The 17,114-nt window shown below is 34.7% G+C and overlaps 1 protein-coding gene across 1 annotated transcript; it reads left to right on the top strand.

Annotated features, from left to right (window-relative positions):
* Nucleotides 1–202: 202 nt before the first annotated feature.
* LGSN (lengsin, lens protein with glutamine synthetase domain) lies at nucleotides 203–16,814 on the top strand. The gene is given in 5 exon segments (XM_003769189.2): nucleotides 203–300; nucleotides 5,484–5,563; nucleotides 5,566–6,381; nucleotides 12,680–12,858; nucleotides 15,615–16,814. Coding segments are annotated over 5 exon segments (2,373 nt in total).
* Nucleotides 16,815–17,114: the final 300 nt, after the last annotated feature.

Consider the following 17,114-nt stretch of genomic DNA (forward strand, 5'->3'; position numbering starts at 1 on the left):
TAGCACTTTATTTTTAAGGCATTGCATGCTGGGATGGTAAGACACAACATGTGACATAAGTACAAAACATACACAAGATGATTTTAAAGGGAAGGAATAAAGCTAAGATGTAGAGTTTATAGAGGACACAATGAAAAACAGTGGGACAAAGACAAAGGAGGGAATTGAGTTTACATGGAAAAATATGAATATACAGGGAGTAATGGTTACAGAAGGAAGTTTTGACCTAGGCAACCTATTTCTACTGTTTGAAACTGCCTGTGTACCAGCAATATCCGCTTGTGAAACTATTATAGCAAGGTAAGTGTCCTCATGGTAAGGACCTATCATAAAGCCTCTGGGGTGTATGGTTTCCAAGGAGATCAGAGAATTGCAGCCTACCCTGGTCTTTCTGAAACCTATTTATATATATGCTTTGAAGACTCATGTGTGTGCTCCTTAGATGTGCCATATATAACTATAGGCAAGACCTAGTGAGGAATATAATTAATGCTACAATAAGGCCAAAAGATGGGGAAAACAAAGGAGAACAAAAAGCCTATGGTTATGATGAGGGACAAAGAGAACAAGGGACAAAATCTCTAGTTTCATACATGTCCTAGAACATGTATGAAACTAGAGATTTTGTTCAAAAAGGAGAATTTCAGTGTTAGGGACCTTGGAGTGTATTACCATAATGGTAGGAAACTGAAGTAGAAAGTCGAAATATTGTTAAGTTGAGAATTTCAACCATGTAATCAAAACAAAATTTCCTTTTATCAAGTTTAAAGTGATGATTATACAAATCAATCAAAGGATTTAAATTGATATAGAGTAATGCAAATGTTAAGGAACAACTCAAAGAACACAGAATTTTTCAAGTACGATGAAAATTGTTCTAGGAATTAGCAATTTAGGCCTATGTGTGGTTCTGGGACCCTTTCCTTGGCTCTGTCATTGTGAGCTATATCCATACTGTTAACAAAGTTCATTTCTTTCTGCTTCTGGCTATCTCCATGTAGAATTGGATAAGAAGTTGAGAGTTGAGAGAGATCATAGAGTCAGTTAGTCACTTAATAAGCACCTTCTTTAGATCAAGCATTGTGCTAAGTGCTAATGTTAGAGGCCATGGAGTCCAATGTAATCATTTTAGAGGTAGGAAACTGAGGCTGAATGATTTGTCTAGAATCACATGGCTCGGAATTTTCTTTGGCAGGTTTTAACCTTCAATTTTTTTACTCTAACCCTAAAGCTTTATTTATTATACCATTAAGTTACTTTATGCAACACACTTTGTCCAGCATTCTAAAACAATGATGAAGGGACAAAATTCCAAGAATATTGTAGCCATACTGAAGTTTGGAACAAGATTTAAGTAAACCTCTTCAATTCTTCAAGACATTGTATGTGTTTCCCTCTCCTTCCCCGCCCCCCCCTCAGCAATTCCTCTAACTGAACTGTAGCTAATTTTTTCATGATGTGACTAAATATAAATGAAAGATTAAGGTGAATACAATACATGGCACTAAAGAAACCAGCATCTTACATAATAGACAAATAAGCTGCTGTTTCAACTAGAAGAGATATTGTCATGGAAAGTGCCTAAATATTCTATAGCTAATCACTATAGGATAGAAAATAAAATAATAATTCCCTCCTTATAAATTCAACCTTTGTAATAGGATTTATGGCAAAGACATGCCTCTATAACGCCTGGACTAGCTCCCTGGAGGGCCTCAGGATCAGTCAGAGTCAGGAACAATCAAAGTTCTTGGTCTTTAGGGGGAGAAGTGAAGGAGGCAAGCTGCCATGTGGCTTGTCAAAGATGTATCCTGGATTCTGGAGTCCGGAGTCTCCAGTCTCTCCCCTCCTTGTCCTGCAGCAGAGACGCTCTGATCTCTCTCTCTCAGCCCTCCAATCCTTGCCTACGATTACCTCACCACCACACATGCAGCAAGCACCAATGGTGAGGAGAGCCATCACATCACCATCTCATCTAAATATATATAGAGCCATTATCTCACATCAAATAGGTAATTAGCCTTAAGTGCTTGTCTGATTTCAAGCATATCTTTTCAGAGTTTCAGTCTTCTACATGCCTCTAGTGCCATATTAATAAAACTCTAACTCTAAAGACTTATTGGAGATTAGTAGAGGTTAAGGGATGGGGTTGGGGGTGTTGTTTTTCTTCAAGCAAATATAGGCATTGGCTTATTTTATATAACCTCATATGATATGTAGAATTAACTATATATGACATGTAGATAACAAGAATTAACTTGTTGAATGAATATTTGATAAATAAATGAATTTAAAATAGAAAGGCAACAGAAAAAAATAACCCTTTCTTCACTGTCAAGAATTCTTTTATTCCATCTTCTTGAAGTTCCTTATTGCTCTAAGCATTGTTATGCCAGTTTCCTTTAATTGTTCTGCCTCAGTTTCCCTGAATTGTTCTACTTCAGTTTCCCTGAATTGTTCTGCCTCAAATCTCCTGGTTGCAACCCTCCTTCCTGACCATTAGAACTGATATAAATTAGGACAGAGATACTAGTCCTGACCATTAGCATTCCATAGAGTCATAAATTGTTATTACGTTATTTAAAGATAGATAAGCATATCTCTTATCTCAGACTCAGTGACTCCTATCCTCTTCCTCTTATAAGAATTTATGTTCCTCACCCCAACTTGTCAGAATTGAATTTATAGTCAGTTCACCAGTGCTCTATTGCCTCCCCTGCCTTTTTGTCTCCCCTAATCGCTGGAGCCCTATAAAGAATCCCTGGAATTCTTCACTGAAGAGTGAATGCTTTGCTGAATGCTTTGAGACTCAAGTCCCATTCAGTCTGCTGGGGGCAACATGGATCCCAGCACAATCTCTCCCTCTCAAATAAAATATTTAAAACTCTCTAATTTCTATCTTGCCTCAGTTTCTGTGGTACAACAGCATAAGTCCTCAAAAATAGAGTTCAATATTCAAACAAAAGAAATTCTTAAAATTATGAAAAGCATTTTTGCTAAAAGTATGAACAGGCTTCTACTTTTTGATTTTTCAGTTCTAAAGTTGGAACGTGGTGAATGATATCACAATTTCTATAAATAGATAAAGTAGTTTTTGCCATGTTTTCACAAACTTTATGTCTCATCTTGCTTTTTAAGCAATATGTTCCCCTTCTCTAAAGAAGTCCTGATCTTTCAGGTATTACTTCAAAACTCAAAGTCCTTCAAAGAAGGAAATAATTCCCTTTTTTGCTTTTAGAACTATGTGAAGAGAACCTAGGCTTGTCTTCTGTGGTAGAGGTGTTAAACACAGAGCCCATGCATGGGCAGCAGAATGTTTACTGAACCAGACTAAAATATAATTAGGAAATAGTTAAACAAATAAAAATATATTAAAACATAGACAATATTGCATTTTAAAAACTCTATCAATATGTGACCCTACATTAATTCCTTATGTATGAATTGGGAGTTTCCATTTCTATTTGATTTTGACACCGTTGTTCTAGGTCTATGCATAAGAGAGGGTAATGCAAGAAAGGAGTTATACAGGTTTTAGACAAGGATTAATATTTAATTATTTCCTTGTTGTCCTGTACTTTCCTTTGCCTTTTCTTTCTTTTTTTCCCCCCATTTCATTTGTAATTATTAGGGAGTTCTTATTGAATTGAGGTGAATTCTAGCCAGTTTGCAATTTCACTTAGACATGTATTTTCTCATTATCCTCAATTATTAGTATTCAATCTAAGTCAATCTAAAAAGTATTTATTAAGCAGCTATTATGTGTAAGTAGCACATTGGTATAGTGGATAGTTGGCTGGCCAAGAAGCTGGAAAGACCAGAATTCAAGTCTTGCTTTTGACATATACTGGCAGTATGTCCTGGACAAGTCATTTAATATCTGATCTGACTTTCTAACTTTCTAATAAGTTGCAGAGAAGGCATAGATCTGCTTCAGTAGAGGTAGAAGGTGTTTCTTTTCCTTACTCAGGAGTTCCCTATGTAAAAGAAATCATAGACCCAGTCCCTATACCAATTTGACAATTATCATGTACTTGTCAAAAGACTAGGTATTATTTCAGAGTGGGAAGGAATACAGAGGTGTATTAACAAATAAATAAGAGGCAGTCCCCTCTTTCCCATCTTTATGGGCAAGCCATCATGTTAGTAGCATTAGCTGTATAGTAGGTAAAGTGCTGGAACTGGAATTAATAAGACTAGATTTGAATCTTATCTCACATACTTACTAATTATACAATATTAGACAAGTTCTTTAAACTCTCTGAGCCTCAGTTTCTAGTCAAACTAGAATAAGGTAGTATCTATCCTTGATAGCATCTATTTTGGAAAGTTATTCCAAGCATGTATGTAAAAGTAGTTTGGAAACTTTAAAGTGCCACTTAAATGTATGATAATATACTTATTCTCATTTTCTACTTTTTTTTTGAAAACTGGCTATGAAAGGCAATGCTGTATACTGGATAAGAACCAACGTTGGAGTTAGTTCAAATTCTGTCTTAGTCACATGCTGGATGTCTGATCCTGGCTCTATACCAACGAAATCAGAGGCCAGGTCTAAAACCATATGAACCATATTTTGGATATAAAGAATAATTGAAAAATGCAGACTTTTAGCTTAGACATGACTTAAAGGCAATGTGATAGTTCTCTTTAGGTATTTAAAGAACAGCCTTGTAGGACAGGGATTAGACTTTCTCCATTGGGCCCCAGAGGACAGAACCAGGAGCAATTAATCAAAGAACCAAATTTGAGCTTGATGTCAGGAAAATCTTTGAAAAATGAGAGCTATCTAGAAGTGGAATTGGTGAAGAACTGCAGAACCCACTTTAAGTGGCCCTCAGTGGTCATAGGTTTTTTTACTTGGCTCATAGTCAAACTCATTATGGTTAGTCAGAACTTATTTTCAATCTTCAAAGCTCATTAGAATGCAGAATCACCTTTGCAATATAAGGAAACATCAAAGTGTAAATATAGTGAAAGTTTTAAATAGAAATTATATAAAATGTGCTATAGTAGGGGCAGCTAGGTGGCACAGTGGATAGAGCATCAGACTTGAAGTCAGGAAGACCTGACTTCAAATGTGGTCTCAGACACTTAACACTTCCTAGCTGTGTGACCCTGGACAAGTCACTTAATCCCAGTTGCCACAGCAAAAAACAAACAAACAAAATATGCTATAGTGTGAAGTACAGAAAACAAATAGGCTTAATTGTCTTAATATCATTTCTTCAATCTCCATAAAAGGAAAAGAACAAGCAGTTAGTTAATAAATGTTTATCAAGTATTTATTGTAAGTCAGACATTGTACTAAGTGACGTGAATGAAAAGAAACAGGGGAAATAAGGGACATAAATATATAAAATAGTCTGATATGGGACTAATTATTTTTGAGGAGAAGTAATACCTATTTTAAAATCTGACTTTTCAATTCTATTGTGTCATCTATGAATATTTTTCATGCAATATGTTGATGTTGATTATAGGATGCCACAAGAGGTGAAGAGGAAGAAATGGACTGATGGCAGCTGGATATCTAAAATAAGAGGAAAAGAAAATAAAGTTACTAAAAGCTCGTTTCTTCATCAGAATTAGAAGAAATGGACACATCTTTCTCACAAGATATTTTAGACTACTATGATCTCCCAATAACAGGTGGTCATTTGCCGACCCAAGTTAGTCCACCTCTTCAAAAAACAGCTTGCATTTCTCCTGAACAGCAGGAACCAGAGGAAGAAAGAAATAAAAATTATTCCCAAGTAGAAAGTCTAAAAAATGGCAAATCTAGACTTATCAAAGAAATACATGAAAACAATCAACTAAAGCAGATGGAGACTAGTCTCAAAAGGGATAAAGAAGGAGTAGCAATGAGAGAAGATAAACCTGTGGGAGGCAAAGCTGACAATGAGAATGCTTCTCAGAGAATGGAAACAGAAATAACAACTGAGCATTTGGGAAACTATGATAAAGGTGTAAAACAAGCATTTACTTTGTACCTTGGAATGCCCAGATCAAGTCGGCAAGAACTTGAAACCCTACTGCCAGACTGTCCACTAGCTATTAATCTAAATAGACACGGAAGCAAGCCTAGGGACATACTGTCTTCCCGAGTATTCCTGTCCAAACCTTGCAAACAAACAATGGCAAAGTCAAAACAATGGCAAACATTCCAGACATTTTACCCTCATCACGGAGAAGACCCAAAGCTAAACCAAGATATAATAGGAATGCCAAACAAAACAATCCTAAGACCCATTTTTGTGGAATCTGAGGAACAGCAAACAGGTGGACCAGAAGAGCAGCCCACTGGAATTAAAACAACACCCTCTCGGACAACAGGGAGTAAATCAAATCTTGAATTTGACTCCAATAGTAGGCATATTGGTAAGAATATAAGATTTTCAATTTTTATGTACTTTTTATGGTCCTTATTAAAGTTATGGCTCCTTAATTTGGAGGTGGCAGGGTGGTACAAACAGTACTTCTAGGAATCAAGAAACTTGAGTTCTATACTCATGCTAGATATCAGTTTTCTGACCTGTAAAGTGAGGTGGTTAGTTTAATTGATCTCTAAGGTCCAGTCCAGCTCTAAACATTGTGTGATTCTAAGTGACAGTGGAATAATCATGTTCTATAACAGAGCCTGTTACACAATCGAGGAACAAAACAGTTCTTTTTCTCTTTTTTTTTGTAGCAGCAGGTGCTTATGAAGTCCAACCACCTGTCCCCCAAATAGCCATTTGCAAGTAGTCATGTCGTGTTCACTATAACTGAAATATTTCCTCATTTTAACAGAACAAAGGCAACATGTCTCTGAGGTCTTCCAGTTGCTATAAAGCTTGGTGATTTTTTTTTTATATTTCCTTTTCTTCCCCTTAAACATTTCCAGCAGTAAAACTACTCCCATGAAGGCACATTGATTTAATTTATTAGTCCTGTGAGGTGGTTGGAATGCAAGAACATCGAATATGAGCAGCATTGTAAAGAAAACAAATGAACCACAAAGCTTGCAATTACCTTCATGCTATTCATCATGTCCATTTGGGAAGTGTTGACCAAAGGGCTTAATTGTTACTAACAGGTATGATTTATTTGAAACAAAGGAATTTAAACAAGGATGCAGCCCAATCAGTTGATGCTATAAAAATGAAAATAGATTGGCTAGGGTGCTTATGTTTGATGAAAAAGCTTCAGATCAAAGCACTAATTTATTTGCTGAGATACATTCTAGACTATCGAATGATAATTCTTACTTGTTAGAATAGACAAGGCCAGTGCACACAGGACAAGAGTACTCTATCAATGGTAATTCAAAATGCAAACAAAGTTGTGATCTTACATGTGTAAGATAGCCATCTTATATAATATTCATATTTTATAAAATACTTTAAAAGAAATTTAATTTCAAAGATCTGTAATTTCATTCATGTGGTACTCACCCTATCCCATGTAGATTATATTGTAACCCACATAGGATCATAGATTTTGACCTGGAAGAGACCTTAGGTTCCATGTTCAACCCTTTCATTTTATAGATGAAGAAATAGAGACAGATGAATTAAGAGATTTGCTTTGGGTCCCACAGCTAATAAGAGTCTGAGTCTGTATAGCTAATTGTCAGTTCTGTGCTTGCCCTGATAGTTTGATAAAATCATCATATTTTTCTTCTTTGTGAATCCAGAATTTCCTTTATATCATGGTGAAACTGTACTATAGCAAGGGATATTAAGTAATACCTTCAGAAAATGCCTCTATAAAATATAGCTTAATATTATTTAATATATTTTGGAACTTGATTATCTGAAAATGAAATTTAATAATTAAAACTGTTTTATAGATATGAGAAAAAATTGATATTAGCCTCCCATCTTTTTTCAATAGATTGCCCCTCCTGCCATCCTTTCTCTCCCTCTTTCTCTCTCTCTCTTTCTTTCCCTCATCCCATCTCATTTTAGTCTCCCTATCTACTGGTTCATTCCTAGCTTCCTACAAATAAGGCCAAATCTCCCTGATCCTTAAAAACCCAGATCTTATCCTCTCTGCTAGATGTACTTCCTCTTTTCCCAGCTTAACTGTTTAGGTTATTTATACTTGGTGTCTCTCCTCTTTTTTTCTTCTGTTATTCTTTTAATACTCATCAATGTGACTTCCAAATCTTATCACTCAATTGAAACTACTCTCCCCAAAGTTATCAGTGCTCTCTTAGTTGCCAAATATATTCCTCTTCTTAATACTTAACCTTTTTGACTTCCCTGTAGCATTTGTAATTGTTGATCTTTCCTAAATACTATCATCCCTCTATGTTTTTATGACATTGCTTTCTCCTAGTTTTCATTCTGCCTGTCTGCCTGATTCTTCTCTTAACCAGTTCATCATCCATATTCAACCCAACAACTCTGAGTGTACCTGAAGACATTTCCTGGGCTCTCTTCTTTTTTTCTTTGGTGATATCACTCCTACGAGGTTAATTATCATCTCTTATAAAGGTGACTCCCAAATCTACATATCCAGTCATTGATGTTTTCCTAAGTACCAATCTAGATCATGAACCAGTTTTAGACATTTCAAATAGAATGTTTTATAGACATCTCTAATTTAACATATTGCAAACAAAATTCATTTCCTAACCTCCCTCCCATTCTTATACTCCTGAACTTCCCTATTTATGTTGAAAGAAGTACCATTTTCTCAATCACCCTGGTTTATCCACTTCTCATACGACATAATTCTAATTCCATGTCCTCAATATCTTCCAGGTAATTTACCTTTTTTAAGCTCCTACATTCCCACTTTAGTTCAGGCCTTTATCACCTTTTTCCTACATAATTACAACGAATCTCTACTTATTCTATCTTCTTCAAGTTTCTTTTGCTAATTTATCCTATACATAGCTAACAAAATGATTTTTCTGAAGTATAGTTCTGACAATGTTACCTCTCCACTCAGTAAACTACATTAACTTTCTATTGTCTTGAGAATTAAATAGACTCCTATGTTTGGCATTTACTACCCTTCAAAATTTGTCCCCTTTTGACTTTTCCAATACATTTATCCTTTGTACCTCACTGGGGTTAGAGATCTGGTGCTTTTATGAGCTGGAAAATCCATATAAATTTTTTTGAATTATTATGGTATTAAAAGATAAAATATGTTGCTATGTAATGCCATATATATAGTTTATACATTTATGAGTCTTTAAATCTTTTCTGTTTTGTCTTCTGGCCTTCATGTGTCATCTGCAGCTTCTGTAAAATTCCCCCCAAATTCTTATTTAATTTCTAATACCAACCCATGGTATATTGAATCCAAGATGAAGAAAGTTTCAACGTGGAAGAGATAATTGTAGTTGCACATTATTATCCTCTCTGGTCTCTATAATCTTGACATACTTGCCAACTTGCTCTTCATAAATTCTGCTTTTTTTTATCTCTAATTTCCTTCAAAACAGAGCTCAGATACATTACTTCTAAATAAGGCTTTTATTGATTTTTTACCCTCTCCAGCCCTGTTATTGGGATTTTTTCCCCTTGAAATTATTTTCTTATTTGTACATGTTTTATCTTTTCAAGAGAATATAACTTCTTGAGAGCAAATATTATTTTGTTTTTGTCTGTGTATCTCTGGAACCTTGCATGGTTCCTTAAATGTGGTGTTTGCTCAGTGTTTATTATATTGAATGAATAATGGGCATATAGCTTGTCTATTACAGTGTATTACAAATGATGAATTGCATATGCAAAGCAATGTAAAATATATCATCAATTACGTGATGCAGTGGCTAGAATGCTGGGCCAGGATTCAGAATAACCAGAGTTCAAGTAATCTCTGAGATATTTACTAGATGCATGATTCTTGGCACATAGGTGGTACAGGAAGTAGGACATAAGCCCTGGATTTGGGAGGATCTGAGTTAAAATCTGGCCTTAGACATTCACTTTGTCTTGTTTTCCTCATTTCCTTATCTGTAAAAGGAGCTAGGAAAAGAAATGGCAAACTATTTTAGTATCTTTGCCAAGAAAACCCCAAATGGGAGAGTAGGACCTGACTAAAACAATTCAATAACAACAAATGATCCTGGGCAAGTTACTTCTGCTTGCTTCAGTTTCCTCAACTGAAAAATAATAACTTGTCTCTCAAGTTTATCATGAGGATCAAAGGAGACTAATATTTCTTAAGTGCCTAGTATAGTGCCTGACACATAGTAGGTGTTTAGTAAATAGTAAATAAAATAAATAAATAAATATAATATAATAAAATAACATGTATATAATATATAATAAAATCATGTATATACATATGTGTGTATATATATATATATATATATATATATATATATATATATATATAGCTAATTGTCAGTTCTGTACTTGAAGTCCTGATGGCTTGGTGAAATAATCATACTTTTTGTCTTTGTGTATCCAGAATTTTCTTCATTTCATGGTGAAGTTATACTTTAGCATAGGATACTAAGTAATGTTTTTAGAAATGTATGACCTGAAAAAGAACATAGACAGGTTATGTAGTAAGAGTGAGGGCAATTCTAATGTTACATTTGTACTCGTAATGTCAAGCGATCTAGAGGAAGATATTTGGGAATGTTGGATAGACCAGCTGATGTGGTTAGTTGCAGTGCAGAGGAGTTGTAAGAATTGGGGTGGGAAATCCCCTCTGGTCGGTACATAGATCCAATGGGAAAGAATTCGGGAACCCAAAAAGTATGATTGGCAGAAAAGGAAAGTTTATTGTTCACTAAGAAGGAGCTCTCTTAGCTGGCAGATTCCTAATGAAAAATTTGTCCAAGGTGTGTTTGACAGACCCCTGTTTTATGAGCAAAATGTTGGTCTGAGGCTGGGAGCTGGCTGGGCTAATCAATAAAGGACCATCAGACAAAGATCTCCAATTGAATAAAATCATTTTGAACGTTTTCCCCCAGAGTCTGGGAATTCCCTGAAGGGGTTCTGGAACACCCCTAAAAGATCAGTGGAAGGTGATTTGACCAAGATCTCCAACTGAATGAGACTGCTTAACTTGGGGAGGGTGTTGTCTGGGAAGGTATGCTTTTTGCCAAGGGAGAGTTTGAGATCCCTGAATCTAGTTTCAAGGTTTACCTCCCTCCACTCAGTCATAGCTATGATGGATTTATTAAAAAAGCATGGACAAAAGTCACAGAGGTTGAAAAGGCATGGACAGGTTATAGTTTGCTTACTTTATTTCTTAAATTTATTTTTTATTTAAATTTTAAAAGAAAAGAAATCTTCAAAGACAATCCATTCCATTCTTTCCTATTCCTAAGCAAATTTTTCCTTACATTATGCTATATTTTGTCTATTGGGAGCTTGCACCTATTTCTTCTACTTTGACTCCTTCAGAATCAAAAAAGAAAAAAAGATCCAATCCCTGTTTCTACAACAAAGTGGAATCTCATAGATAACTATCATATTCCTCTTAAGTGCTCTCATTTCCAGGAGAAACAAATCCATTTCCTTCAATTAGTCCTCATGTGGCATAATCTGTTGATCATTATCCATGTAGGTTGGCCCCTGTAGGGTTTATCTTCTCCAACCTCTGGGAAAAACAAAGCCTAAATATGTTATATAGTCCATGATCATATAGTAAATAATGGTACAGCCAATATTTACTAGTCAGAAACTCTTTAAAACTCTAAATGACCATGTCTTTAGTCCTCACTCTCCCAGTTATACTTCTTTTTTGTCATTAGTCTGAATGAATCAATGTTTTCTGTTTTTTATGGGATAGAAAGGTGTTCAGAGAGAATCATTGTTATGAAAGAACTAGACAGAGACACCCAGGGCAAGGAACCTGAGAAACAAGACTATGAAGTTGTTTGCACTGGCTATCCCTGGTACACAAATTGGACTAGAGTTGAGGAAAATGCTTCATTTCTCTATGAAATGCTTCATAAATAATTCATTTCTCTGATATTTGGTCAAGAAGTTTTTGCCTGGTGTAGTATTTTTGTCTTATCTTAAGGACTGATTCAGCCTTAATACTATAGATTTGACTTTCCTTCTTTTGCGAGTTTTTTTTTTTTTTTTTTGGTGATGGTGGGTATTATCCAATAAATAAAAACTCCTTCTTAAACTCATTTTCCTCTTTAAAGTACTTTTGTGTGATGTATTATGTGTGTGATAATATGTGTGATGTATTAAAGAAAAAGTCAGAAACCCAACTCCATTCTTATGCACTTACAAACTTTTAGTATGTTCTTCTCAGGCCTTGAAAGAAAATTAAAATCTTTTAAAAGATATTCATCATAATAGAGGCTTGCAAGGTGTCAAGGTTGTATATTTATGTAAATTTATTCTCATTTACATAAACAAGGGCATTTGTGTAAGCACCTACATATGGTAATAGTATACACTTATGCAAATAGTGTTAACTCCCAACTAGGCAAAAGTGATAAAAAGCCTCTTAGGCTGCTCTGAGGCAGCACAGTTGGGAAGATGTATGGGGCTGTGGGGGCAAGAAGGAAGGTTTCTGATTATATGGAGATGAAATAATGAATCCACACTCAATAGCTATCTTTTGAATGTCTGAGAATATAATGGTTCTAATCACTACATTTATGTTGCTCTCAGGTCTCTCATTCTTCACAGTAAAATTATTCACAGATAAAATCTTTCATCTCTCAATAACTTGAACTCTCTCTTTTCTTAAATAGGTGGTTCCAAGGATCATGATACCAACAACCCTAGATTTCATATCCCACTTCCCTTGTTCTCCAGAGTAGAGCACATAAAACAAGAGATGACCAGAGACAATATACATTTTATCCGATTTGAAGCAACAGACCTACATGGAGTGTCTAGATCCAAGAGCATTCCAGCTCGTTTTTTTCCAGTAAGTTTTATATTAAAGATATAATTTTATGTAATTCTATTACATAGGTAATAGCAGGTAAATCACAATTATATATATTTCTTGGAATCTCTAAAGCAATTCAAGCTTGAATTCAAGCATTCATTCAGTTTCTTTCCTCAACCTTTCTCTAAGCTCACTGAATGTTTCCCCAGAATCTAAATATATCTTCTCAATGAAGAATGCCTCTTCTTTAGCCTAGCAGAGGCACAACATATATTAGGATGGGAAATTTAGTTCTTTCCTTTAATAATTTCTTTCTACTAAATTATTTTTCCTAGTTTATCACATTCTTGAAGATTATATTTTATGTGACATGACAAATTATAAGACCAAGAGCAAATATCAAAAGAAACAAGAATGATGAGATAAATTTTTTGAAAAATTAAAGTATCCTTTTATCGTTACTAATTATGATGAAAAAATATTAATTTTTGGATGACATTTAAAATACTTGGAGACATGATATATTTAAAAAAAAAGATTTGCACATTTTCCTCCTCCCCTCACACTCCAGAAACAGTGTTGAGATTAAGTTAGAATATGGTTTGGGCCATATCCTTTGGATTTTGCCAAAGGAATAAAAATGTTAATCAGACAGCTAAACAAACCCCTTTCCTCTTTTTCTCTCCTCAATATTGTACAATAGTATCTGAGCAAATACAGGAGTTAAATATTTCTGAAATCCAAATTAGTCTTTTTTTTCTTATCTTGTAGGATATCACTATAATATATAGCTGTTATTTGTATAGAGAGTGTGATATAGCTGTAATGGAAAATAGATTATAATATATTTATTGTTAATTATTGATCAAGGGTACTCAATAAAGCCTAGTGTGATAGAAAGGGCACTGCATCTATTGTCAAAGGACAATTTAAATCTAGTCCTGCAATACCTGTATGATCTTTGAAGTAAGTCACTTGCTCTCTTACTTTTCTCATTTGTAAAATAAAAGGTTTGAATCAGATGATTTTTAAGGTACTTTCCAGCTCTAAACCTACGATGATCCCATGATTCTTGCCCCAGTATCTTAGTGCTGTGTATTCTCAAGAGTATGCTTGACATGTTAAACAACCACTTCTCAGAAAATAATGTTTACATATATATCACTTTCTAAAATTTAGATAGTCAACAATATAATAAATCAGTCCCTCATTTATTGTATTTCCTGATTTCTGAGGTGAAAATTTAATAATCATCTATTGGGAATTAATTCATGCAGGCTCTATTTTATTTATTTATTCATTTAATTGTTTATTTATTTATTTGTTGCTGAAATGTTCTGGCAAATTCTACTCACTTAGAAAGGTCTTATGATTTTTGCATAGGCTGTTGTCTGAGAACCAGCGATACTGTGTTTGGAGAGGCATATTGTCAGAATGATTTTTTCTGGGAGGAAACTCAATAATACTTAGTAGTACTAAGATTTGGTGATACAATGACAAGTCTGGAGTCAAAAAGATCCACTTATCTTCTTGAATTCAAATCTGGCTTCAGACACTTACTAACTGTGTGATCCTAGGCAAGTTATGTAACCTTGTTAACTCAGGTTCCTTATCTTCAAAGTGAACTGAAGGAAGCAATGGTAAAACACTTCAGTATTTTTGCCAAGACCCCAGATGGGATCATGTAGAGTCAGATATGACTCAAATGACTGAAAGACAATAATAAAACTAATATCTGAAAAGGTTATATATAATCTACTTTGATAAAGTGAATATATACACGTAAGAATATCTTTTATTTTAATAGAAAACTCCTATGATTTTTTAAAAGAAAATAAGTTATGTAGGTTAAGAATGTATCCTGACCTAGGCAATAAGATATTAATAAAGAGATGCATATAAGTAACTATGCCTATGAAATTACAAGTCCAAATCCTATCTCTATTTTACAATTAGCCTATACTTGTCAAAAAGTGCTAAATCAAAGATGAGCTAAGTATAGAGGTTCTAATAAAACAATAAAAAATATTTCATATATAACAATCCATAGATGAAAATCAGTGCAGATAGACTTGCAAATAGGTAATCTTCCCCAACCAAATTTAGTAAAGCATTATGAGTAATTTATATTAATATGTCAATATTCCTTCAGTGTCACAATGTGGAGATAAAATAAACATAATCATTCATGCCATTAAAAGGAACTTGTGAAACATTCATGCTTTGAGATCTGTCTTTGAACCCTTAAGAAAAATAAGGGAAATAGTTCCCAACTAGAAATGTTATTGACTTTTTTCAAATGTGAAGTCAGTGCAAAAAAAAATCTCAATGATTTTGAAAAGATGAAAAGCATAGTATCATAAATACAGAGCTGGAAAGGACCTCAAGGCCATCTAATCCAACTTTATCCTTCTAGAGATGAATAAACTGATGCTCAGAGAGATGAAATAGCTTGTACAAGGTCACAGGTAGTAAGTGGTAAATGCAGGACTAGAATCCAATTTTCTTGATTCTAGAACTGCTTTCATAACATTCATATGAACTAAGATGGGGACTAAAACTTGAGTGCTACAATATATAGTTATAAAGATCCATTTTGACCTTGTGTGTGTGTTTGTGTATATGTATATGTAAACCATTATAATAGATTTTTAAAAATTCTGTTAGCTCTTTGAAGAATGTAATAATTCTGTTAGCTTTTGAATTACTTCTTTCATAACTTTCTTGCTCAGCTTCCAAATTTCTAATCCCAACTGCTCTATAACATTCCCTTTTCCTAAATTCCTAAATAGGAAAAAGCAATCCATGGTATTTCCATACCTAGAGGTTATCTTGAACTGACCCTGAATCCTAAAGACAGTGAAGTGGATCATCTAAGTGTAACCAGTTTTAATAGTGACATCATCCTGATTCCTGAATTATCAACCTTTAGACCTCTGCCATGGGCTGAGAGAACAGCAAGAGTGATATGTGATCCCTTTACCATAATGGGCAACCCTCTTTTGACCTCTCCCAGGCATATTGCCAAACGACAACTGAGCCATCTACGGGACAGAGGCTTTTCTCTGCTTTCTGCCTTTACCTATGAATTCTGCATTTATGGTGTTGCTGAAGTCATAGATTCAAAGACAATATCCTTTCCCATGGGAATGCTACTAAGCAGTCATGACCAGCTCTTCATTCAAGAACTTGTTGATGGAATGTATCACATGGGGGTCAATATTGAGAGCTTTTCTTCTTCCATTGGACCTGGTCAGATGGAAGTGACTTTTTGGCCAGAATTTGGCATTACTTCAGCAGATAATGCCTTCACTTTCAGGACAGGTAGCAAAGAAGTGGCAAAGAAGTATAATTATCTAGCCAGCTTTTTCACTGAGACAGGATTTTACAATTCAGGAATTCTGGCTCATAGTTTGTGGGATACCAGTGGGAGGAAAAACTTGTTTTCCACTGGTTCCAGGGTACAGCAACTCACAGACATTGGGAAAAAGTGGTTAACAGGGCTCTTAAAGCACTCTGCTGCTCTTAGCTGCCTAATGGCACCTGCTGTCAGCTGCAGAAAACGCTATTCTGTGGATTTCAAAGAACCAAAGGAATGTGTGGCCCCAACATGGGGGTATAATGATAATAGCTGTTCTTATAATATCAAGTGTCATGGCGAGAAAGGCACTCAAATAGAAAACAAACTAGGTTCAGCCACAGCAAACCCTTATCTTGTACTTGCTGCTACCATTGCTGCTGGTTTGGATGGAATCCAAAGTGAGAATAACTTCTTGGATAATTCAGGTGACAGTGAAAATCTTGCTCAAACAAAATCTTCAGAAATCCCTCTAAAATTGGAAGATGCCTTAGTAGCACTTGGAGAAGATAAATGTTTACGGGAGGCTTTGGGAGATACTTTTATCCATTATTTTGTTGCCATGAAGCAGTATGAGTTGGAAAATGAAGAAACTGAGTCAGAAAGAAATAAATTCCTAGAGTATTTTATTTAGAAGACACTCAAATTTTTCTTTCTTTCAAATATACTACAATTGCTTAAATAGCTGAAGATTCAAGTTAATTGAATTCAGCAAATGTTTATTAAAAGTAACTAATATTTATAAGGCCCTATATTAGGTTTGGAGTACTCAGATGCAAAAACAATGTCTTCAAAGAATATAGATCTTAGTGGGACAAGGGTGGTGTTTTGAAGATATGATATGTGGATAAATAAATAAAAACTATTATATAAAGTCATTGCAAAAGAGAAAGAACATTAACATTTGATGTAGTGGTAAGGGATGGGATGCAAA

Source organism: Sarcophilus harrisii, chromosome 4 (genome assembly GCF_902635505.1).
Source record: "Sarcophilus harrisii chromosome 4, mSarHar1.11, whole genome shotgun sequence".
Taxonomy (NCBI): domain Eukaryota; kingdom Metazoa; phylum Chordata; class Mammalia; order Dasyuromorphia; family Dasyuridae; genus Sarcophilus; species Sarcophilus harrisii.